This window comes from Egretta garzetta, unplaced genomic scaffold, assembly GCF_000687185.1.
Source record: "Egretta garzetta isolate BGI_Z169 unplaced genomic scaffold, ASM68718v1 scaffold13, whole genome shotgun sequence".
Taxonomy (NCBI): Eukaryota; Metazoa; Chordata; class Aves; order Pelecaniformes; family Ardeidae; genus Egretta; species Egretta garzetta.
The window spans coordinates 1,941,136-1,967,995 of record NW_009259239.1 but is presented as its reverse complement, the minus strand read 5'-3'; the positions used below and the strand labels follow the sequence as shown (position 1 = coordinate 1,967,995).

The following is a 26,860-nucleotide window of genomic DNA, read 5'->3' as shown; positions in this document are numbered from 1 at the left end:
TCTGGAAATAGTCCAATACCCCGTGGGGAAAAAAAAAAAAATCAACAAAACAACAAAAAATAAAACACACCGAAATTTGGATGACCCAAAACATGTCAACATTATAAATTAATTTTTTTTCCCTGAAAATACAAATCCAGTGGACATCATTCACACAAGGGCAGAGGAAATCGAAGACTAAGCATTACAGATTTACTGCAGCTTCATTCAGTGTGGTCAATAAAGCCTATTCAGACTTCTTTGTTCTCTGTTGATTTTTGTCCCCAACCAGTGATAAAGGAAATGCACGGTACCGCTCCCAGGCTGGCATTGCCACAGAGACTGCACAGAGAGCTTACTGTTCCTTCACCAAGCACTAGAAACAGCTATTCACACGCTTTCCATGTCCCTGTAAACATTTCCTTTGTCTTTCTTATCTAGTTACAGGGAATGGTGCTGTGGGTTTTTTTTCATTTCTAGAAAGGAAACAGCACCATGATTAAAACCAAAACACAAACATTTAAAAGAAAGGGAAGTACAAAGGTCATATTCCTCCAGTTAAATTCTCCTTGGATACAAAATGCCTAACTTTTAAATTAGGTGCTGTCAAGGATGACCACATTACGGCATGGCATCTCATTACAGCAACTTTTGGGAGGAGTGTGATACCCTTTCTCCCACCACACCCTCCTCAAGGATAAGATGCTTGCAGAGATGGGAAACACTGGAATCTCCAGTTACATCATTCTTTTCCTTATTTTCTCCTTTTTAGTTTAACACTCACAGGAGCGTGTGTAAACAAAGCATCTCAAACTTGTAAAAGTTTAACTTCCATCTTGCCAGCTCAGACTGTTAAGTCTATGGTTCCCCTGGCAACGCCAGCCTCAGCAAGTTCCCCCATATGCCTCGTCCTCCAACTGCTTGGGACTGTGATTCTGGGGCCATGGGAGCTCCCTGCTGGGGCTGATGCAGAGGGCCCCACCACAGGGTTCGGTCTAACAAAGCGGAGAAGGAGGCCTCTGCAGCCAGCGCTGCCACCAAAGCCAGCACAGCGTAAAGCTGCCACCTCCTATTCGCCCTGTTGTGGAAAAAGCTCCATATAATGAGCTTATAACCAGCTCTCTGCACTGCAACCTGCACACATGTGGCGGTTCCGAACTCCCCAGGAATATTAGTTCCAGCATTTGTTCCCGGGGAATCCTTCACCCACTTGTGATGAAGAGGAAGGCGGCTAGACAAAATGAGCTGCTGGGGGTGGGTTGTTCTCCTGTGATTAGCATCTCAGCTACTTTGCTTAGACTAACATTAGCATAAAGAGCATTTTTATGAAGTGATTTGAGAGTGGGAAATCCCCAATAATTTTGCACTCTGTAATCAGTTAAGTGCCTTTGCTCAAATTTCCAGCAAACATCACCACTTGTTCCTACTCAGAGGTTTTTCAGTTAAAAACACTCTTTTCTGGTTAAAAAGAAAAAGCCTCCCATAGGCTTTGATGTTTATCCAAACCTCTCTGGCCTAAAATCCGAATTGGAAATCTCACAAGAACAGACTCTTGAGATTCCTCCAAGGCTTCTCAATTCCTGCCAAGCCAAAAATGCCACCAGAATAGTCTGACGGTTTTCCTACCTCTTGGCAAAACTAGAGAGAAAAGGGATGTGCAGACAAAAGAAACGTTAATATTATATCCCTGGAGTGCTGAAAGTTTCAGCCAGGGTTAAGTCATTCCTCATTTTCCATAAATTGGTTTCCTCTTCCTTGTTCTTTACAGGTAATAAATATGTTTGGTCTCCCTCTTAGGGTATGAATAGAAAATAAAAAATAATCACTTGTCCCTGAACTACAACAACGTGCAAAGTACACACTTCCAGGCAGGAGTATAAAATAAAAAGAAGTAAAACCATGTTGCCTAAGTACATTCTGCACTAGCCTGGGCTAGAGACAAGAAAATCTGAATGGTCTGGCACAAATTTAATTATTGTGGCATGAAGAAAAACTGCTGAACTACAGCATGTCTGTGCTCTTATCTTAGCCCAGCACCAAAGGAAATAAACCTTTCTGAAAGCTTAAACTTTTCTTGTGGTATTTTGCCTGCCCATACCTAGAACTATGCAGGTGCCCATGTGTATTTGCTGGCTGCAGGTAACTGAACTTTACGTTCTAAACTTCTCCTGTCAATTCATTCCATAGTTCAACACACATATCATTAAAAAAATAAAATGTTGGGAAAGAGAAGTAAAGCCATAGAAAGGGCACTTACTTTTGAAGGCAGGATACATTGGAATGATATTTGTTATTAGAAAAGCATCATATTTTGCTTCTGCAGAGGAACTTAATTCTGAAAACAATAAAACAGAAAAATATTAATAAGATGAAATATCAGAAATTCAAGGAACATAAAAATATTTTGAAAAATGGCTTCAGAGATCAACAAAAGGGAATACTGTTATCTAAACAGCTTTTACAGTATGCAAGAGTCTGATACAGGTTTATAAGTTAAATATATGTTTATCTTTCTGCTGTTTGAATCCGAAATTAAAAACCCTGACTAGATTCCCAGTTCATATAAGCTGGTATCTATCCACTGACTTTAAAGGACCAGCTTTTGAAGATTGTCTTCCAGCTTGTACTCCTACTCTGTGCAACCCTTTGTTCATCTTTATTTTTATTAACTCAACTGGGGAAGTTCATTTTTGGTGTGTAAAGCTGAGCACCAGTTTGGAGCATCTCTTGCAGAGTCAAGGGAACGCAGTTGTAATGGCAACTTGTGGCTTTGGGCCCTTGGTCTTCAGCAAGTGCAGCAAAAATCATGTATCAATCCCATTTAGCCCCATATGGGACACCACTGCAGAAGCAGCTCCTCTGAGGAGAAGACGTGGAGGAAGAAACCACCCCGGAGCAGGGGAAATTAAACCATTCCTACCAATATTCTTTCCTGACAATCTGAAAATACTCTTGGTCTGTTTATATTGGAATGGAGTTTTTTTTCATACCTAAGGTTTTCCCTAACAAAAAATAAAATCACAAAAGCTCTAGGTATTAAAAGCTGTCTGAACTCACGGGGAGGGAAAAGGAAGCCGTAGGAGAGCTGTTTGTCGCCTCTGTAGGCTGCGCAGCTCTGGCTGTTTCCTGGAGAAATGCGGAGGTCGGGCCTCACACAGCTGGCCAGGTGCTCTGGGACACCGGATACCTCTGCCTGCTTGGAGGAACATACACAGAAATGACAAGAAAGGTAATTCCAGCATTTATAGCCAAAAGACAATTTCATATGGTCAACAGATTAGATGGAAGGCCTCGTGGGGAGTAGAATAAACCACCCAGCTGTAGAACCAAGTCCTGCTCCTGTACCTGCCGCAGAGCCCGTCCTTCAGGTAGCAGAAATCATGATGGGAAATAGTTCAAATGAAGTTGCTGCTTATGCTATGGTAATAAAACAAATCCCCATCGAGCAAAACTTAGAAAGAAAATGAGAACAGAAAGACAAACATAGAGCCCTTCTGCCTTAAAACTCTTTTCTCCTGAAAGAAAAAATGGGTTATGGCATTGTTTTCAATGGTATTTGACACAATTTTTGGTGCAAAAGTCTACTTGGGAAAAGAGGAATTTTAGCACTTCAAGAATAAAGGTACTGAGCAGATTTCCCCAGGATTTTTTAAGCACTTTCCAAGAGCAAAGACAGCACTGACCTGTTTGGAAATAGTGTAGGATGTCCAGAGAGGCATCAGGAATGTTTCGCTGTAGCCACTTTCAAAGTCATGGTGATGCAAGATATTGTATTTTGTGCGGTACAGTACTGCCGGGCGCCCATATAGGAGATGCTTATCTACAGATCAGAAGGAATTACATTTATATTTATTACTGAAAGCCTTAAGGATGAAAAAAAAGGGCTTGGGTTTCCAACACATGCTGATTTTACAGTGACCCTTAATGGGATACCAACACTGAATAACTGCTAAGGAAATCTTGTAACAGAGAGAGCAGCAGTTCTTCCGTATTTCTGAAGAGACTCCAGAAGGATCTTTGTGTCCACTTTTCAGTCACACATGAGGTGAAAAGCACTTTTTTGTACTTTAAATCTACCCCTATCCTATCACTCCTGACAGTCGTCTTCAGCCTTTCTCTCCTTCCTATGTTTTTTGTAGAGTCCCTTGCAAAAGGGAGGCAAAGGTGCTCACTCACTCAGAGTATTTTTTTCCGCTTGGCTGATACAGATGATGTTCTGAAGACCGATGTGCTATTATTTGCTGGCAGTAATATCAAAGAAAACAAACAAACAAACATCAAACCCTTTTTCCTAAATTTGGCTACAAAAAACCACCTCCAACTCTGCAAAACTTGGTTTTTTTCAGTCCTGGTGGTGTTATGGTTAAACATCACTAGGTACCTCCGATAAGCTTGCTTATAAAAAGACAAACACATCACTGAAAGACATAGATGAAAAATACATTTCCTGTCTAATCTTGCGTTGTGCTGCACAGTTCATTGATTTTGATAATCATTTGGCAAACAGGCTTAGCTTACTTTTGGAAATCGAAACACAGAAACAAGGAAAGTGGCCCAACACTGTTCACAGATAAGCATTTAACCTGATAGAAAAGGGCATGCTTTATTAGTGTTTATGTCCAAATAGAGCACATTTTTATAGGGCACGAGAGAGAAAAGTAGGAAAAACCTTCCCTAAGGACAAAGATTATAAACTTGCTTTATTCAAGAGAAGCTGAAGGAATCGTTTTCTTCTGCATTTGAATAACATGAGCTAAATACGCATGGTGCCCCATGAAAGAGGAGGGAATTACCAACGAAATGCAGGAAGGTCCCTGAACAGGTGCTACAGCCTGTCATAAAATACAACAAAATAACTTGCATGTAGCAGAACTTCTTGTTGTTTAAATAAGGGGTGCTTCATTCCACTTAACAGACAACTTACAAACCAGCAAGTGAAATTGGTTTAAGTGCTTATGTCTTAAGATACATCAAAAATGCTATTTTTATATTACTGAAGTGAAGAAGTGAAGATGCATCAAGCCTTAGACCAAAATAAATACACTGAGATATATAGAGTACAATTGTGAGGGTGTGTTTTCCTGATGCCAGAAATCGTCACAGCAGGTAGTAGCTCTTCACTAATTGGAAAAATCAGTTTAAGAAGATGGAAGCTACAGAAAGGCAACTTAACTCACAAAGAAAAGCAACGATTTCACCTCCAGAAACTAAAGGATAGGCCGCATTGCCTGTTCACAACAGAAAAATTGAAGAAGCCTTTCTAACACTGACCCGGTGAAACCTAACCCCGAACAATACTGGTAAAACACAGCGTGCAGACGCGGTCTACATTTTTTACCTCATTTATTGCTTGTGATTGAGAGGAGCACTGCTCCTTCTCCTTTCCTTATCTCTCTGCTTCCACAGCAGAGATTAAACCTCCTAACAGCGATGGAAAGGAAGAGCTAAAACTCCTATCACTCTGAGTGCTACTTTAGTCCTGGTTACAGCAAAAGCTAGTGTGCCCTTCCTCACATGAGCAACACTTGCCCACGTATTTCATGTATGCCTATGTGCTATTTTGGCAGTTACTTGAAAAGATGGCTTATTACACATTAACTAAACCCAAGCAGGAGTCTGTCTAGTATCAATGATGCAAACTAACTTGCAAAAAACCCCCCAAAATAGCTTTTGTTAACAGACATCAGGTCTTACCTTCTGTTCCCTTGACATGAAAGCGCTTGTTGAGTTCATCCAACTTGTTCTTCTCAAGAATAGAAAAAAGGAACAAGGTTAGGATCACTGGAGCATTCTGACATCTCATTTTGCTAGGCATCTAGCAAAACAAAACTAGTGTTATAAAACACTAAAACATTATTTTGTTTCCCATTTTACAAAAAGCCATAATTGTTCTAAACCGGCACAAACACTTCAGAGGAGTATCTGGGAAATTCTTACGGATCAAACCCTCTCAAAATAGATAAAATGGCTACAACTTTACTAGGCAACTACCACTTCTAGGGGAAGCATCAGCAGCTCCTAAACATAACATGAACACCTACCTTATCATCACATGTACATCCTATATCAAAGTCTGGTGCAGAAGGTAGAGCGACAGGGTAGAGTGGTTTAGCAACTTCATCTGGCACAGTTGGTTTATAAACATTGGCTCTCAGCAAGTGATTTAAACTTCCATGGGTGCCATTATTGGGAGCAGGCTTTAATCCAAGCAGATCTATGAAAACATCAAAGATAAATGAATGATGGTTAGATTGCAAATGTGTATGCAGCAGCATCTCTACTGAGCTAAGACGTTTATTTGCAATCCTGTTTACACCCATGACATGTTAATGAATGCTTTTAATATAATAAAAATACTAACCTTTTGTCCAAATCATAGAATTGCAAATGCTGCCTGAATAGCATGGTGGCCTTTATGACAAGAAAGTTAATTTTCATCAAGACACTGGAAAACAGTTTTATTATAACTACTCCTGCAGCTTCCAGCGCAAATTTACAGTCAATATGTTGACCTTACACCAACCACCTGGAACACAGCGTTATTAGTCGCCTGATTTAGAGATAAGGGATAATTACCTTTTTGGTATTTCATGTTTGAAAAAAGAAATTAAATAAGTGAATTACAACTTCAGCTAGAAAGTTTTTTACCCTGGAAAATCAGCATTAAAGAGAAGCTCATAATGAATATGATTTGTATGTTTTGTCAGACTCTGCTTCATGGCTACAATAGGAGCGTAGGAAACATAGTCATACCAGGAGATGCCATAGAAAACTAAGTGATGCCCCTGATCTTCTCCATGAGACATGGAGGTGCAGAAGCAGTCTCTGAACAGAAACACCCTTCCTAGACTCCTGAGGTGTGGACACCACACACTGTAGTGGTATGTATTCAATCTCTGCCAAGCTGCATGCAGCAAAACTATGGTAACCCCCCTTATTGGCCAGTTGCTAGAGTAGAGCAAACTGAAGTCCCTGAGAAGTGCCTTGAGCCCTCCTGGCCAACAGGCAAGTGCTTGGGAAGGGAGGACTGGGGAGGGGGCCCTGGGAGGGAGTCAGGGCATGAGCTCACAGGAGCCTAAGCAAAGCCCTGTTAACTAAACCAGCATATTTCTCTTGCAATTTCTCAAGCAGGTAGCTTACCACACATGACGTTGTAAAGTTCAATATTTTCAAAAGGAGGCACTTTGGTCTTGTATTTGAATGTAGGGCCATAACCTATAAAGACAGTCTGGTGGGGGGGGGGGGGGGGGGGGGGAGGGGAGGAAAGAGAAGCATACAAAAGAAGAGCATTAAAAGGTGGGGGGTTTTTGCAGTGCATATTTACATTTTAGAGACCTCCAATTTCTTCTGCCTTCAATGACCCTCCCGCAAAGGTTACTGCATTGCTCATACCTGCATGCTGTTTATCTTGTTGTCATAGCCATGGTCTCCATGGAAGAAACATTTTCCTGTTGGTTTCTTGTAAACGTCCACAGCTTTCCTAAATTGAAAAATTATTAGAAAATTTCCTCAAAGGTGTAGGTATGGTGGCTGACCTGACACCATACTTGGTGGGTAGTAGGGATAAAGTGACAAGGCAGAACATTGCTCATCTTTCTTGAGTAGCAGCAGTGGGGGCTGCAGGCTCATCAACAACCCCCTGGTTTCTCCCTTTCCTCCCACTACAAATGGGTGCAATCCTAAGAGCTAACTCTTACTCACTGACAACAAACTTGTCAACTATTTACTTATTTTCTCAGACTTTCTCATATCACATCATCTCCTATGGAGCGGAGGTATTTTGTACCATACTCTTCCAATCCTCAAAAGGCCAATAGAGACTTCTAAGAAAGCACTTTTGTGATGTTACAATGCTGCAAATGTCATATAATGCTGTAAAGTGCTTTCACCTATTTGCCTCCCATCCAATAAACAAAAATGGGGAGCAGAAACAAAGCTGGAGGGAAAAGAGAAAGATTGTCATGAAGATAAATAGCTGAGAAAATAATTGCTGTATCATAGGAACCCTACTTATCAGCTTACTACCAAGTATTTTTCTACAAAATACGTGGGAAAATAAGTATTGTGTCATAGGAATTACAATTAGCAGCTTGTTTCCAAGTACTTTTTTTACAGTTTTATGAGGGCCATGTGCAGGCAATACATGCAGTGGACCAGATTATCCTACAAGTTGATTTCTCCATCTGCAATAAAATGATGCTCAGCCAAAGTTTGATGTGGCCTGGTAGATTACTACAGTTACCGCAATCAGGTCTGTAACTACAATTTTCCTGTGAATATACAATGAATTACAGTTACACTAACAAATGAATTATTGGTAAATGGGATTTCAGAAAATCTAGTGAATAAATAAGCCAGTTTGATGTAATTAATAAGAAATTTCTAAATGTAAATCCACTTGGTCATCCCATCAGTTCCAGTAAAATTCTTAAAACTAAAACTTTTATGGGCCTAAAACTCAGAGTGTGATTCTTTGAAACGTACATGAACTCTAGCCACAAAACTGAACAGGGCAACCAGCCAGCCAGCTAGTGGAGTTATGCAAGAAAGCAATAGGGGTTTCTCATTCACTGTTTCAGCAGAGTGATCCTTGCATAATTCACAGAAAGATAAGCACAGATGTCAAAAGGCGCTTACAACACACCCTGTGTTTGCCTGGCAGCTAAACGGGCAAAAAACCCTACCGTAATTTAAAGCTCGTAAGAGACTACCATGGGCCAAAAGCTGTGTCATCTTCCAAGAACCACTGAGTCAGCTTTATGCATAAAGACCCAGCCATTCTCATACTGTAATACACAACATGTGTCAAAAGATCAAAGCAAGAAAAAGAATATGTATTAAACCAGAAAGGGGTGCACAATTCATAAACAAAGGCTACTCCTCTCCTGTTCACTCTGTACATACATGTGCCAATTTGTTTTTCCTCATGCAATTTTTAGGTAAGAATATTAAAAATTGTCATTCAGAGGCATATGGGGAAGAACAACCCAAACCAGGGTTTTGTGTGAGCTAAAGCATCCTGGGTTTCTGTGGATTTGTTTTGCAACAAAATTTGTTTTGCTGCTGGTACTTTGATGGCCACCCTCTCATACCCTTCCCCACATTCTCAGGCGTTCACCCACTCTGCCAATATCTCCATTTTCTTTCCATTCACCCATTGCATCCACTCAGCCTCTTGTTCCCTAACATCCCGTGGTCACGTACGCCTTCCCCTTCCTCCCATATTCCCAGCTTCCTGGTTGAAATAAGCTCTCACCTCATCAAAAAAGCTTATCAGCTCCTATACTTAAGCTAATCAGTCAAACCCCACACAGCTGCTTAAGAAAACCAATGTGGATTTCTACCCTCTATCCACCTACTGTTTTTTCCCAAATTTTAAACCAATTTTATGTTGTGAGCCATATCTCCCTGCACCAAATGTGATTGAACCTCACCAGGAGTTCAAAACTCCTCTTGCTCATGGGGTACAGGAGCGGGATGCTGACAGGCAGGGCAATCCCAGGAGTCTCGTTTCCTCAGAAAAAAAGACTGAAAGTCAGGATGGAAGCCATAGCAAGAGTTTACCTTGCCACGTGCCATTTGCGATCCACCAGTAAATGGACATCCTCAATTCTTCGGTTGTTAGCGTAGTGCAAGCGTTTAGGCAGGTGCTGTTTCAAGTAAGGCTTGAAGTGCTGGTCTGGCTTTCTACACTGAAAAATAAATGGTTACAAACGACACTGCTGTCAGTTAGCTTAGACGCGCATAAAATCTTGAACTACAGAAATCAAGCTGTTAAGGTCATTATTGATGATGTCTTTAAAACAAAGTGTACATCTAGAGTACGTGGTCCAGCCCTTTCTGTGCAGTATTTACGTAAGACCGGAGCCCAGGGAGTCATTCAAAGATGTATTTGGAAAGCTTCATTCTCATGACAGTCTTTTTGAAAGCAACATGCAAAACATCATGCTTACTTAGCTCACAGATGAAGAATTTCATTCTAAATGGACCAAAGCTTAAGTTTCAGAGGAAAGCTGAATGCTTAAAATACATCTTGTCTGCAGATATATTTAAAGCCATCTGGTTACAGAATTTGATTTTTTTTTTTAATCAGCTTTTATTTTAAACACTTTTTTTCCATTAAAAACAAGGTGAGAGTTGAAGGCTATCAAATGAACTTTTTCAGCGTCTTCAAGGTGCTAGTACAATATTTACCCTAAAAGATTACTTTCCATTTCTGAAGGAATGAATAAATAGACTCAATTCAGGGACTCAAGATGGTCAGAGAGATTCTGGCTCTGCACTGCCCAAAAAGGTTATAAAAGCCACTACAGCAGCAAATGGTGGACTTTATGACAAACACTAATCTGTCCTCATGAAGGGCACCTTTTAACACTCTTTATTCATGTTAATGGTAGGTTTTCCTGCCTAAACCAGGAGACAATGCTGAATAATACCCCAAATTAAGATGTGAAGTGAGCAGTGCAGTATAGACAGAGATACCTCCCAGTCCTAAATACTTACTGTAAGGTTGGCAACAATCACTTTTGGGTCATCTGTTAAGCAAAGGGGAAAAAAAAAAAAAGACAAAAATATAAAATATTAACAATTTGCAGAAGAAAACACAAGGTAACAAAGTAGTTTTACAGAAACGTTCTTCCTAAAAGTTGGCTCATCTTTACTAAATTGACTGTATATGTATCAGATAAGATATCCTGAATATGAACTAAAGTTTAACTGTACACCCTTTACTTAGTGATATTTTAGTTGCTTAGGTAATGTTCACTGGTTTACAATTTGGGTCTTAGCTTAATATTGATTCTATTTTCTGAAAGCATATAATTGCAAATCTTTTGACTGCTTTCCTTTAAAATGAAAAGCATCCCCAAACACAAAGACTTTCCTTGAAAATTTTTGAAAGCACATTTGAATGTAACAATGAACTTCCTTAGAAGCAGTAAGATAAATATGTAGCATTTTTTGTCTCTTTTAACATTTTGCATATTTCATAGGCTACTAGAATAAGTGAATAGCCACAGTAAAATATTCTAGATTTGTCTTTGGACTATTAAAGGGACATGCAAGATGTAAAAAGCCCAAAACGAGCAACAGTCCACACTAACTGTCTTCTTCCAGAGTGGGTGGTGGGAGGGAAAGCATTTTCAGCCCTGAGAGAAAAAAACAGGCTAAGAGAAAATCTTAGGAAGTTAAAATCTCTTGCTTAGCTATTATTGTTCTGGTAGCTTAAGGCACGATCTTGCTGAGCTTGAAATGAGCTCTACTGAATCTCAAAACACAAGCTACAGGCTTACCCATGGCAAAGGTGTGTCTGCAGGCCTTAAGGCAGTGTTATCAATAGGAAAATGGAGGAAGAATAAAAAAGCTGGTAATTTGCCATTTAAGGGGGCAAGCCCCAGTTCTAAAACTAAGGAATACGCTGCTTTGTTCTGTGTTCAAACTGCTGATTTACAAGCAATCGCAAACGAGGAAGCTGGGGACAGAGGCCAAAAGAGGAAAATAGTATTGCAGGAACACCAGTAGTATGACTCAGAGGTCAGTCAGAGTAGCTGATCTTTTTGGAAGATACTGCCATTCATCCTCCAAAGAAAACTGATTTTTTCTCAGCAATTTGGGAATTGAAAGATTGAAAGATGTTTAAAAGAAATCGTCTCAGAACTGAGACATAAGTTTTCAGTAGAGTGTGAAGTGCAGGAGTTCAGTCTTTATGCTAGTTGAGTAAGTTGTATCAAAATATACATTATTTTTCAACAGATCTTTACACATTCATCCCATACTCCTAGAGCATAAATACCCAGATAAATTAGTATATAGTAAAATAAATACATACATAAATCAGTAAGAAAATTTTACCACATTCTTATGATTTCTGCTACTAGTCTGGAAATCTTTAGTCTTCAAAGATCAATTTTTTGTGAAATCTGTCCTCAACCAAATATATCTGAAGTGTTATGAGGGCTGTCCCAGCTATGCGATCTTCCCCTCTACCAGAAGTTATCACCCTCGTAGCATACATTGCAAAAACATAGGTACTTGTGGTTAGTTTATGAGTTTCACAGTTTGCACAGTAGCTTAAACTGCTGGCAAAGCCAGGTTTTCCCTGGTACGCTGAACCAGAGCAGCAACGGTGCTGGCCCAAGCCCTGTCCTGGCACTGCTGCCCTGGAGGTGGAAGTCCTCAGCGGAAGAGTGGGGGCACCTGGGTCTGTAACACTTTAAATTATAGAGTGAGCTTCACCGGAGGACTCCTGCCTGAGCCCCAAGTGCTGTCGTCGAAGATCAGCTGATCTCAAACACCAAGTCAGGGTGAGTTTCTAACAGCATGGTACAAAAATAGCAAGTTTTACTGTCACCATTGGCCCTGAATCCATGCTCTACAGCTCCCTTATATCCTAGAGTATCTCCAGTGTGCTGCTATTTAGCAACCCATGCTGCTTCTCATCTGTGCCAAAAGTATGAAGCAGCTACTGAATTAAAAATTAACAATTCACTATTTTTTTCCCATTGGGTCAGCAGAGGTACCAGACACTTTTTTTTTTTACATCCATGCAGTGCCAAGCTCCCTCAAGTCTCATTTTTATTGGCAGAAGGGAGAAGTGTGTGAATAAGTTCATGACATGTATGCGGCCATGCGAAACTCGCTTCAAGAGTTCTCACTTCTCCTTGCCATGAAAAGGTGGCTTTCAACCCAGAACATTTCAGCCATCCACTTGACACAGCTCTGCCACTGTGGGATCTGTGAGATACAGACTGGGAAGGGGGAAAGCAGCTGGTCTTTACTGGGCTTCCCTTTGAATGTCCTGCTGACACCCTGCAAACTTACATCCTTCGTACAATGTCAGCCCAAGGAAGGGATGGAGTCTAGTTCGCAGGACATAAGGGGTACAATTAAATTAACTTACATTTTAGGTTATTGCTAGACCTAGGGCGAATTCGCCCTAAAGATCCAGGCAGCAAAATTATATCTTCTACATTAGTCAGATAGTTGCTTAAAAATTCAGTTCTTTCACAAGTTGTGTCTTCCATCCCTGCAGAAAGAAAACACAAAATTAATACAGCTTGAAAATAAACATGTTTTCCAAAACAGCACAGAAAGAGACCCCAAACAGCTTATATATTCTTTTATTTTGGATGACTAATCTTATTCTTGTTCTTTCTGGTCCTCTAATGCCAACATAAGACACTGGTAGGAGCCAAACTAGGGGTGATTTTAGCACTTGCCTACAAGAGAAATGCCAGTCTCAACGTCATAGAAAAAGTCACCACATATACCATGTGTGCACTGACACATCTCCAAACTAAGCTCATGGAAAAATCAAAGTCTGTTTCTAGTTTAGTGTACTACTTTGGGATTTTATTATTTTTTTTTTAAACAAAGGATTTTAAGAGAAGTTGCACACAAAAGGTATTGTCTGTTGGTGGTCTGTTCTAAGGCAGCTGCAGATAAACAATTCTCTCCTACAGCCATTTGTGGCGGGGAGGAATGTATTGCCAGTCACAGGCGGTTCTCAGCACAAAACTGCCTCCCCTGGAAATCCTTCCTGCCCCTTACCCTCTCTGCCCACAGCCAGAAAGAAGGCATATTCCATTTTGTTGCTCATGTAGCAGTTCTTGTGAGACTTTCATAAACAAAGATGTAAACAGAACAGGACCTTTAGTAGCATCACAAAAAAGTTATGCAAAATCAGGTTTCTCTCAAACATGGTCACATTTTTCTTTAGTAAAACTTCCTTTCTCTTTTTGTCTTTGCTAGTAATTACTATTTCTTCTATTGTAAAGTTTCTTCTGATGTCTGAAAGAATGAGACCCACCAAATGGTATATCTGCTTTTGGGTGACTCTCCATCTGACCCTGAAATATCTTTTCACCATTTGCCTCCTTCCTCCATTATTTTGATGACATTTTCCATCCAAGCTGGATACAGTCCCTTACAGATACCCCACTCTGTCTCCTAGCAGGATAACTTGACCCACTAATTGCCATGGAAATGTCTCGCTCTCAAGTTGTACACCGCTCCTCATGAGAAGCAGAACAGTGCTTCTAAATTGTTTCCTTCCATAAAAACTGCCCAAAAGATTACTCTAGGTACATTATGGCCTTCCCATACATGCAAGGGGAGATGCACTTGGATGTGATATCAAAAATGCCAAGCTTTGAAAAACTTTAAGTGGAGATCATTGTTGTGAAAGAGAAATGTCCTTCAATGAAAATTAACAGTTGAACTTGATGTTCTCAAACGTCTTTTCCAACCTACACAATTCTAATTAACAGACAAGCTGAGTGGCTAGTCTACACCAACTGGCTGGTTTGGGGGATTTAAGCTACAAGAAAAAATTGGCACAAAATTACCTTAAATGGATCTTTCATTTAAGCCACCTATTTTATGTACAGCTACATTGCTCAAGCGTTTATATACTGATGAGGAATATTGTTTATTTTACCATGATCACCAACAAAGATGACATTGACACATCGATGTAGTTTCAACTGTTTCAGTCCATCCATTAGTTGTCCTACTGTCTTGTCAATCTCTCTCAGGGGATTCACCATCATCTGTATAAATATGAAGAAAGGAAAAAAGTTAATGCTGTCATTGCAATGATCCCCCTTGCTCTACACAGGTCCTTTGGCAAAACTCCGATAGAATAACCATCCAGGTCAAGAGGCAAAGCCTTGGCTGAGATGTTACACCTACAATTATCGTACCATTTCCTTTCTTCTATCAACCCTGTGATCTCAACACGAGAAAGCCTTGCTGAGATGCTGACACAAGACAGCAAAAGATCTTTATGGCTGATCCTAGGCCTCCCATGGGCACGTGTACATTTGGTAAAATGAAGTACAGATATTAGAAGAACACACATGAGTTTGGGGTTCAGTTTGTTTCTTATAGATAAATTGTAGTACTTTTAAAAGGCTATTTTATGTGAAAGACTTAGTCAAAACTTGAACATGAAATGAAGCTGTGGACTTGGAATTCATATGCCAAGTCACTTAATGAAATTCACTTCAAAGGACATCTGATATTACGATGACAACACGCAAGTCACTTGAGTAGCACATGGGTCTTGGGAGGAGTGTTCTTCAGCTTCAAAGCCAAGAGTTTCCAGCATCTCAAATGACATTTTTGGCAAAATTGTCAGCAGGCCCCAGAAGACATGGATATGGTACTGTGATTTCTTCATTTAAGTTTCCTTTTCATTAAGAAACACAACAGAAAACACCAAGACATGTTCACAGGATTGTGTTTTCAGCTATAAGAAAATGAAACCTTTTTTACCAGATGGCATAGAGGAGGGAAATGTTTTAAAGTAAGATCTTAGGCAGAGGACTGAGATTTTGTTTTGGTTTTGAGAAGAAAACATTTCTTGTCACTGTATGCCAACTTCCTCTTTGCTTGTCTGTTTGATTTGGCTGGTCCAAGCATCCACAACAAAACATCCAGTGAGCAACAGAATGCTAACAAATTTTGGATGAGAAAAAACCTAGAGTTTGGCAGAATTTTCTGAGAAGAAAAAATAAACACCACGTTAGTGTGACCCAGAAAGAGACGGTTCAGAAATTCTCCCTCTGCCTGAGTCATTAAGGGATGGATGTTAAGCGAGTCTGATAAGTTATAAGATGAGACAGGAAATGTCATCTCCCATGTGGCACTATAAACACATGGAGAAGCGGCTTCTGAGAGATGGAATCATGGTGGGGAACAGGAGGAACAGTTTCTGCGACATATGGAAGTGGTTCAGAGAAAGGATGAAATTTTGAAATATTTAATTCACAAAAGCCAAAGCAGTCAGTTTAATTAAAACTCTGAAACATTTTGAGTTTAGAAAAAAAGAAAATTGTCTGTTTAAGCCTTCTTCCACTCTTTAATACAAAGAATTTCTTCAATGAATGGGAAATCCATTTTTATGGAACTCTATTTGTATAACATCAATCATACAAGGAAATACATCTTTTACTCAGAATCCAAAGCTTATTCAAGGAAGCTGGAAATCCAGATGGATTTCCCATTAATGTTTACTTTTGTCAGCAGGCTTGAGGCTCCTTAAGAAAAAAAAAAAAAAAAGCAACAATACTTCCAGAGATTTCAAGGATTTGCAAGTGATGGTAATTCTCTTTAGCTACCCCCCTCACCAATTTAATCTGTAAGCCTCCAGAGACATTTCTGAACCTATAAGAAAGTCAATACAAATGTAAAATCCTGTTTTTTTAAAAAAACAAACTACTCACACAAAACCCCCCCTTCAACTTTGCAGTTTTCACCGCTTGACTTGTGTTCAAAGCAGCTCTTAGAAAGGCCCTCACCAAATATTGCTTCATCTCATTGCATTCTCTCTCTCTTCCTTTTTTAAATTCAGATCCCTTATTATTCTATACAACGCTCAAGTTTTTTCTCAAATGGTCTTTGCAGTCTAAGGCTGGCTGTGGGTGGTATATTCAGACAAGGATTTTTTGTGTGGACATGCTGCTCTTACAGCTCATATTCTTTCCCAGATGCAACTTAACTTATCGCTACTCAAATGAAACTTTGGCATATACCTTTCTTCACCTAACACGTTGAGGATATCAAGAGTTTGGAAGGCTGTACAGAAACATTTTATCTTTCAAGATATATGAATCTCTAAAATGGTGCTACAATAAAGAGTCGGTACTATCGTGAAAGCAATGGGTATGGGATCTGAGGCATACAGACCACAGTTGGATTCTCTCCCGAGTTTTCCCTAGAAGAAGCTTGGTAAGAAGGAAGAAAGAATTCCACTTTATCCGCTTTCACTATATTCCATTGCTCTCAAACAGCACGAAAAGATTAACTTGCAAATATGATGGGAACTATTGTGTAATATTAGGATGCTTTTTTGTGAAATTGTAGTGATAAATTTTAACACTTGACTTATCAGGAAGAGTTCCTTAGGGATAAGTTTGGATGACCTTTTCATCCAGAAACAAGAAAGGGGAAAAAATAAAAAAAGAAGTCTCACATATGCTTACATCAGTAGGAATGTTATAAGCTAGCTAGTACAGTTCATGCCAGAAGGGTAGAACTTGGAATGGCAAATTAATGAGTAATAGCAATATAATCCATAGCAGTTATCAGTTCTCCTCTCAGGTAAATCTGTGCTAAAAGTTCTCTGGAAAATTCCTGTTTTCTTATACCTGATAACTTTTTTGCATGCCTGCCTGCCATGTCTTTACATTTAAAGAATTGGTCTCAAAATAATGGTTTTAAGTTGAATCACGCAACAACTCAAAAAACACCCCCACCAAAAAGCTATTGAGATAAGTATTTATAGCATCTTGTAGGACACAGTGGAGTGTCGAGGCTTTTGTTTAAAGCTTAAGGAGAAATATTTGGATTGTTTATTTGAAGAGGTTTTGAACTATTTAGTTAAATTTCTGAAACAAAAATAATACTGAAGTAGTCTATAACCCCTCCCAGTGTGTATGGTAGTGCCAGGTGGAGAAAGACAGGACACTAACGCATAGCCTTTTCCTCCACTTGCACCTTTTCCTAGTAAACCTATTTCTATTTGACGGTTTCCTTGTGAAAACAGACTTCAGCACTCCGATTGCAAATGCAGCATTCAGAAATCATGTAATCAAGAATTCTCAACCCTCCAAAGTCACAAACTGGCTTTAAAATATATTATTTTTTTTACAACAGCTTTTTAAAGTTCTTTCCCTTTTAGATTTTATGAGTCACATTTTCAGGACATTTCCACAACCACAATGACTGGACACAGAATCTCAGATAATCACCAGGCTCCCAAGAGCTGGGGAATTAAGGAGGTTACAACACACTGCAGAATTTGTAATAGCTCAGAAGGGTTAGCAACACCGTTACTGCCTTCCCAGGGATTTATCTGACATCACCTCCAGCTGATGGCTGGATTTAAAAATATAAAGAGATTATAAAGATGACTTTCCTTAACGCAAACAGAGTCTGAAACAAGAAGAAACATAGCTCCCAGAAGACTTGGTCTGGTTTGGCTGCTTTCCTTTGGGTCCTTCAGTACATTTATAGAAGTTTTGTCTGCAAAATCCCAACCTGAAGCATGGAGCGAACTCCCAAGTTGAAAAAAATAAAGCTAGAGTAGTGCCTAAAAAGTGGCACTTCCATCATAAAATTTTGGAACATATGTAAACTTACTTTCTTCCGACGAGCTTCCGCAGCATACTGATCCACTTTATGTACTTTTCTTCTTCTTGTCTTTGGAGCTGCAACTGGTCTTTCCTGTCTCCTCTTAGGAGGAAGCTTTCTCTTAGGTCTCTTGGGCGGAGTAAGAGGGGAGCCATAACTACTCTCCTGTACTGGCGGGGAGAGATGTCTGGACTCAGAAAAAAAGCCTGTCTCGACTCACATCAGATAGTAAAGCTACCTGTGCAGGCTAATTCCTAAGCATAAATACTGTGGCCCTTTCAAAAATTTAGGCATTTGGACAATTTAGGATCTGTCTCTCTTTAAGGAGGAATCCACCAAATTGTACTGAAAGCAAAACAGCAGTTACGAGAGCAGACAGCATAAAAGCAAATGAAATTGGTGTTTCAGAAGATAGGTGGGGCTTCTGGTTTTGGAAATATTTAGTTACGTGGCTTTTTTTATTGATCAAATAATGATCCATTAATATTATCAAAAATTAAGTAAAGAATTTAAATATATATAAATTTCATTGCATGCAATTTAATGAGTGTCTAGGGTAGAGTGCTGGTGGAAATGCAACACCTCACTTTGATGATGGTTCAAGTATGAGTACTAGAGCCTGTCCAGTCCAAATGGCTTTCTGCAATGTTTCCCACACCCACTTTTTGGCTGAATCGGTGACACTAGGTACCCTCATCAGTATCACCAGCAGGTGCCACCACTGTGAGCCAGGCCATGCACCCCACTGAAATCACCAGAACCCCACTAGCCACTGTTTGGGGATTGCAGGTCTGCAGGACAGAGCTACAAAGGTGAGGCTCGGTTAGCATAGAGCTTGACTCCTTCAAATCAGCCAGGCAGGGCACATTTATTGGTGGCAGCGCCTCAGAAAGCTGCGCTGCTGCCTGCCTTATTGCCAGCTTTATGGGCAATTTGAGAATTTAATTTCCTAGCACTTTCGGTATGACATCTTATTGGGTAATGTTATTGTACATAAATACACAAATATTACCTGAGGCAGGCTTACAGAAGGGAAAAAAAATCAAGACATAACTGGAAAAATTACTATCCCATTAATCAACTTGATCATAATTTTAAACTGTACCACTCTCACTGACTTTATCCCAAGTTGCAGGCTCTTGGCACTGCTGGGGATTGCATGTGAAGTGCTGATAGATGATGCCTACCAGGAGATAGCAACTACGATATGCTGCGTATAACGGAGCACGCTGAGCGGGCTTGAGAAGAGTCGGAGATTTATGATGATATTTAACTTCTGTGTACTTAGGCAGCTTCTCACAGTTGTTCAGTTACAGAGCTACGTAAACAGGGAAGGGAAGGAAGGGGATGTTACCATCTGCCATGCTGTTTCATTGCTTCCAAGGCAAGCAGCTGGAAAGGAGATTCTAGTCCAGTCTCATTCGTCTCTCTCCAGAAAGGCATTTTAATAAAGCAGCACCAGAGTTTTCTGTTTTTAAAATGCTTCAAGCTTTGTGCAGTCCTGATGAGAGGAGCGGCAGGGAAAGGAAGGATTCTCGTTTTACTGTCTCTGAATCGGCTCAGACAGAGCTCCACAACGCAAGGAACACGCGAGCGCAGGAGACCCAGGGCTGAACACTGGAAATGGCCGTCTCAAGACAGCATGTTAGAGGAGCAGCAGGAACGGCTTAGCAGTGCCAGATTTCGATGTGTTTTAGAGCTCTTATGGTAGCATATTTCTAGATATTTTTTTTTTAAAGATAGCTTGGAGGAGAAAAAAAAAAGGTAAGTTCTTATTAACCAGCCAAATCTTAGTCTTGCTTGAGAAGAGTCAGAACAGAGTTATGGAGCAGGGAAATTAATCCCTCCCCGCATACAGAAGGGAACTGTAACTTCACAAGAGTAACTAGCCAGCCAAAGCTCTGCTTCTTGACCCGGATGGACCAACCTACCAGAGTTCAACTGCAGAAGCACAGAGGGAAAGAAAAAAAAATATGCAGAAGTAAATCAAGAGCAAGCACATACTTGATAACTCCCATAACTACTCCTGGAAAAGTAATGGAACCCACTAAAATACTTCCTAAGAAGTTTATTCATGTCTCACAAAAAAAAAAACCCAAACCCAAAAAAACCCCCAAAACCTAGACAACCAACTCATTTACACTGAAATTCATGTTAGAGGACATGCAAAGTTACACTAGTGGACACTGGCCACAATCTGTATTCCATTTATAACAACAACACTTGCAATTCACCAATAAAGTTTAAGTGCATCTAAGCCCCTTTATTTCTAGCTTTTAAAACACTCTGCACATAGGCTGTTGTGAATGTCCTGTGAAGCTTGGCGTGCCATCTGCTGAAGTCCAGAAGCTGAAAATTATCAGTCGTGGATGCCATTAGACCTTAAAGGCATTAAATTTAAAATACAGAACACTGTGTGGCATAATAATAATTTAAATAGAACACAATGTGGCATAAGAAGCTCTAGTAAACACCCACTTTAATGGACATTTGTAGGGTTTGGAGCTTTTCAAGGGGCATTCCTCAAACTACAAAATGTAGCAAGAAAAACAGCATAAAATCTCTCCTCAAAAGAAGAAATAAGAAGCTCATCTTAAATATAACACAGAATTGTTAAGAGCTTGTTTTCAAACACCATTGTTTGGCTGATCTGCCTTTGCATGAAGAAAAATGAAGTGGTCAGAACTGCTCCAACTGCCTAACTGCTGCCAGCTGTATACAAGAAAAGAACGATTTCAAGGGAAGGTCATGGTCTCAGTATCAAGGAAGCAGCTGAAAGGGATCCCTTTGAGGACTTTCTTCCCAGCTGATTTATGTACATTTCATAGCTCCTAAAAATTATATTGAAAACAGTGTCAAGAGTAACAATATAAAATACTTCCTAGCTTTTCTGTCCTGAAACCAGGCCCCCAGCAAATCTCAGCATCTGTATACTTACACTGCTGTATTCATTTATTTAAATTTCCATTCACAGTTACGGCCACTGTTAGAAATAAAAACTCGTACATGCTCATCTGCTAACTCATCTGTTCTCAATTTGCTAAAAATCAATTTCATGCCCTTCTTATGTTTAACACAAATTACATAAATCAATTTATTTGTAAAACTTTCATAAGCCATTAATTCACATTTATTAAGAGCCTAAGTTTTGCCTTGCAATTAGAGATCAACCTTCAGATAACCATCCAGAAGAACGCCCAAACAATAAGAGCCTTTGGGCCCTTTTGCATTTGTAATGTCTTTTCCTATGATGATACAATTACGCTTCACTTTTTAGACACTTGTAATTAACCTGAAACTAGATTACTACATTGGATGTTGAACTGGTTTGTTAAAGACTAAAATTTAAAGAACAAATTCAATGTCATTATCTTCATATTCTCCTTTAAGTCTATGGAAAGAGCCCCACACCTTTGTTCAGAAGGAACTGGTTGTCTACAGATAAATAAAATCAGAGTTGTCAGTCATAAGCCACACATCGTGTTTGTAACACCTCATTACAAAGAACTATAAAGCATAATTGAGTAATGTATCCTTGAATCAGAGAGCTCTCATTACTGATAACTTGCTTGACCGAGTCAGACATCTCTCCTGTTCTGAGCCAAATAGACACATATCAATGCCTGTGAATTTAGGAAGTGTTGGCAGATTTTAACCACCGCTTACCCAGAAAAAGGACTACTTCTTCCTATCCAGTGTGATGCTTCAGTGCTGGTTTGGAATAGTTCCTCACACCCACTGCCCTGGGACCATGGCTCAAAGTGCTCCAACGGGGATGCTACCCACAAGATCATAACCGCTGCAACCTTCTTTAAACAGCCCAAATAACTCAAGCATATTAAAAAAGATTAATGCTGCTTCTCTTTGCTCTCTCCTCCACTAGAGAACAGCTACCAGACGTACACCAAACAAGTAAGAAACTACTGCTGGGTACCTGGCTGCTCGGGGAGACTTGTATTACCTTTCAAAGGGTAGGCATCTGATACACTCCTCAGTTTTCGAAGATTTGCAAACATTTGTTTACTCTTTAAAAAGCATGTATAAAAAACTCCTAAAGTCTTACGATGGCAGTCTGCAGGCATACATTTGCACTGAAACTAGGGGACCTTTGCCAGAAGTCAGAGATCATCGGAGATGCCAAATCCCAGCCACCCGAAGTAACAGGATATTTGGATGCAGAATTTACTTTCCCTCCCCACAAGTCCCAGACAAGTGCATAATCTTTACATTCTTGTCGCCTGGCCAGCAGTGCTCAGTCCCAGCCAGCTACCCCACGCTCAAACAAGGGGTTAACCACTGTAGTGTTTTGCACATAATTTTTCATTAAAATACTTCACGGTGCTTGAAAACTTTTTTCAAACTCAGCAGTCCGATCCTGAGGGAACAGTACTGGCAAAGCTTCCTGAACCCCTGTAGGGCCTATATGAAACTGGAAATAGCAGCTTTTTACAGTTCATGACAGACTGGAATTATTACTTTGGCTACTGCAGGCTGTCAGCTTTAAAGAAACCTTTTCCTTCTCTGCATTTTTCCTCAGCATTTTCTGCATTACATTTTTATTATTTTTAAGAAGGATAAATCGTTTGAGGAAAGTTAAATTATGCTGTTGCACCCAGACATACTCCTGTCTTTGCCAAATAAATCTTCCCATTTGCATTATCATATCACACAGATAAATAGCCTCCTGAAAGGCACAGGCAGTTCCTTCTCTCAGAAGTGAATCTCACATGATAAATCCTTAAGAAAATAACTTTGCTTTCTCTGGCAGCAGGGAAGCATTCTGCAGAAATGGGTGAAAAAAGTTGCTAAAAATATTACTCCCGAGCAGTGGCAATTATTCCAAAAATGTATTTGAGCCACGTGCTTTTTCTGCAGGATAAAATCTATACTAACCTCTGAGTTGAAAGGACCGTATCTGTGGCCAGCAGCATCTGGTTGTTCAGAGTAGAAAGCATAAACATAAGGCCTGAAAGAAAGAAAAGTCTTGTTCAGGGTAGCTTTCCTTCGGCAACAACAAAACACACAGGCCTGTTAGGTCAAGTCAAATCAAGTCAACCTTCCAATGAGAGCTGGCTTCATGGAAAAAGAACTGTTTCTCAGTCATGTTTCCATGGTATGATTAAGCAATTAGTTGTTCTACAGTTTTATTAAATCCAAGAGCGCATGCAGGGAGGCACATGGGGTACCATGTGAGGACACAGGCTCTTTCTGCAGGAGAGATCACAACAGCAGCTCGCCCGAGCTTTGCAGCCAGCAGCATGTGGGAACTTGTGTACTAAAAAATACTCATAATTAAAATCTTAACATTTTCCCAGTCCTCAGGGTCCACTTCTGCAACTGCCAGTGCCTGTAAGGTTGCTGAACTATATTAGACTCAGTAGGATAAGAACAATCCAAGTAAATCCACGTAACCAAATACTTCTTGATAAGAAATAAACTCATACCATACATTTATTGGAAGAATTAAAATGCTGATGGTTAAAAGCTGAGATAAAAAACCCAACCAAACAAAAAACCCAAACACAACCCCCCAACAAATCCTTAAATCAGTGATAGCATGTAAAAGACAAAAATAATTTTTAGAACTGAATTTCCCCTTCCTCTTCCAGTTACTTTTAGGGAGGAGACCAGCTAGCAGTTATCCAACAGCAGGTGACAGTAAGTGAATTACCTTTCGTTGTCTGGAAGGGTTAGCCACTGCAGTATTGTTAATATTCTGCGCTCATGGGGGATGACGCTGGACCACAAAATACAAAAACAGATCTTGTTATCATAGAAAACAAAAAACAAACAAAAAAAAATCAACAAAGCTATGAACTGATTCTAATATGATTAAAATCAAGCATAGCAACATCATTTGCTTTTAGCATGCCGTATCTTCTTTCTTGCCTGATACTGATTCTTATTTTGCAAACAGAATCACTTCAGATGTCCTGGATGTCCACATACTCAAAAAGAAAGGTGATTAAAAATTTGTAACTGGAGTCAGAACTCAAGGCAATAAATCTAACAGTTCTAAATAGGAGTGAACAAAGATCCATTCTGGTAGCTTTAACCCAAACAAACTTTTTTATGCACAATGATGCTGCCATTGGATAGCTGGCATGTATAAAAACCATTAAATTGCTTACATCGGCATGGGTTTAAACAAGTATCCTGCTCTGGTAGTCTTGAAGACACTGGAAAAGTTCCCACTGACTTAGTATTAACCAAACTGAGGGCCAGGCTGGTGTAAATCAAAACAGAGCCATCTGAAACACCCGGCCATCAGCATGGTGACTTGCACAACCACGACAGCTTCTCACTCAAGACTCATCCTATTTCACTGCTTGTATGACGAGACTTCTCACTTGGCTGCTGAGGCCAAGCTCATGCTATGAGAATGACTAACCTTAGGAACAGCCATTCAACTTTGAAATGTCTCATCCTAGGAAAGCTCTGCAGGTCAGCAACCACGCAGTTATTTTAATACAATAGCATAGTCAGTCCAGATTCCATTAAATCAGTAGCAGAATCGCAGGGCAGGAATCAAACACAACTGTCTTTGATTCACCATGCTGAACTGAATTCGCCATTCTTTGGAAATGTCTGACAGAGAAATAGAGATGCCAACAGCCATTTTTAAATAAGTTTGGTTTTAATGCCTTGTAGGACAACAGTGGTCCTCAGTCTCCAGTTACACAGAGAACTTTCATTTGTAGAACAACTATAAAAATGAGAATTTCTGCTAAAATTTGCAAACAAGGCGATATCATAAAGCGAAATAATAATCTTGGGTATTGCCCAGTTTTGAAATTTCTATTAATTGTGCAATATGGAAAAAAATCCATTATTTCAATTAAATCATTTGTGACTAAGATGTATTCTACACTTCTGTTTTCCTAAAAGCTTGCCTGAATTCTCCCCAAAAGCATTCTGTGTCCCAAATTAAATAACAGAGTTTTAAGGCATATATATTTCATTCATACATCAAGTGGCTGTCTCACTCCCTGACTATTGCCATTCATATGACATATCCTCAGTTACCTTCCACAAGATTTTATATCCCCACGCATGCATTGGCCAGGGTGTTTATGGTTACTATGTTATTTTAGGGCTTAGAAATCACATTAATTCCTTTGTTTTGTAGAGCACCATACTGGAGTCTTGCACCAGTCTTGCAAGTCTAAACTTATCATCACCTTTGTACATGGTACATTTTATTATTCCCTCCATATGCTATATAATATTTAGAGTAGCAAAGAGCATTATTCCTAATGGACTCACAAAAAAATAGGCAAACCCCCTTAGTACTTCAGTCTTGATGGTTTGCCCATTTTCTTTGCTCCTGCAATCCTGCCACGAAAATGAAATTAGAGAGATTCATCCACGTGAGCTCCTCAGAACTCAGAAATGATCAAAATTTATTCATTTTCGGTGAGGAAGATATATCCTAGGTGGAACAAGGGAAAATAGTTTGGAACCATTAAACAAAAGAATAAACAACAAGGATCCTCAAGGCTGTCCTTTAGGAAAGGGAAATTGGATGCCTTACGCAAAGGTCAGACTGGATTGTAAAATGAGTGAGTCAGGCTTTTGAACCAGTTAGGCTGTTGATGTCAGATGACATAAGAGAACAGTAAGAAAGTCTTCCACAAACACTCAGAGGACTAGGAAACATTGCTAGCAATACTAAGGAGGCAAAACAACACACCATGAAATGAAAGAAAGTCATTTTTTTACACAGTCACACATTTTTCTTCAGACAACTGCTAAAAATCAGTGTATGAACTTAAACCAGTGAACTGTAGCTTTAGTTATCAGAAACATGGCACAAATGAAACAAGGGAGCGTTACAGGTACAGTCTCCAAGCTACCAAATGCTTAGAGTAAGGAAAACAACTTAATAAACATTTCACAAATTAATTCTGAATTTTTAGTTACAAATCTCCAGAGAACAGAGGGCACTTACACAGACCAGAAGAACGTGCCAGCTTTCACCCCTTGCTTGGCTGCAGTAATCCAAATCTAATGAGGAAAATATAAGAGGATTAGAATGTGTTCAGATATTTAATGACCCTCTGAAATCAAAAGAAACTATTCTCAAGACACATTCTTCTAGCCTGAGCCTAGAAGTGAAAATTGCAGTTTTCAGCCTGTGTCCCCAATTCAAACACACGGAATGACAAACCTGTGCAAATTCTGTAGCAGCGGGTCAGCCACTGTGCTGTAGACTTTCACCCCTACATCTCTGTGTTGCTTTTAATGTAAAGCATTAAGATTCAGAAGCAGCCAGGAATTTCTCCAGTATTCCATTAAATTTTCAAAAAACAGCCATTAGTCTCCTGAGCCTTTTAGTGTTCAAATTTTGGAGGATACTTAGTTAGGAAAGAACGTGGCTTAACAGTAATTAGTGTCTGCATAGACATCCTTCTTTCCCCATATTCTACAATCAGTAGCCATCAACAGAAAATACACTAAGAGTACCCAAAAAAGGGTGCAGATGAGTGAGCAGGAGTATAAAGAAAGCAGGGAAGGACACCTTCCTCCAGATGTTTAAGAACTTTTTGAGCTCACCTGAAAAGATTGATGGAAACGATGGAAACAATCGCCATGAATTTTTCAAATCCTTTTTTTCAATCTTTCAAGTCCCGTATATTTTTCTGGCTATAAATCAGTTTGCAGCAGTGAGTTCCACAATGTAGTCACACACTGCATGAGTGTATTTTTCTTTTTGTTTGGTTTAAACCTGCCAGTTTCACTACAA

General features: G+C 39.7%; 1 protein-coding gene across 1 annotated transcript in view; it reads right to left on the bottom strand.

Moving 5' to 3' along the window:
• Positions 1-26,860, bottom strand: part of ENPP2 (ectonucleotide pyrophosphatase/phosphodiesterase 2) — a 53,168-nt gene that overhangs the window by 5,984 nt on the left and 20,324 nt on the right. The window contains 16 exon segments of the mRNA XM_035891578.1: positions 2,237-2,314; positions 3,037-3,172; positions 3,663-3,799; positions 5,674-5,725; positions 6,021-6,193; positions 7,120-7,207; positions 7,372-7,459; positions 9,544-9,671; positions 10,483-10,514; positions 12,878-13,003; positions 14,417-14,528; positions 18,124-18,284; positions 20,046-20,055; positions 23,008-23,080; positions 23,786-23,851; positions 26,066-26,121. Coding sequence (XP_035747471.1) covers positions 2,237-2,314; positions 3,037-3,172; positions 3,663-3,799; positions 5,674-5,725; positions 6,021-6,193; positions 7,120-7,207; positions 7,372-7,459; positions 9,544-9,671; positions 10,483-10,514; positions 12,878-13,003; positions 14,417-14,528; positions 18,124-18,284; positions 20,046-20,055; positions 23,008-23,080; positions 23,786-23,851; positions 26,066-26,121 — 1,516 coding nt within the window.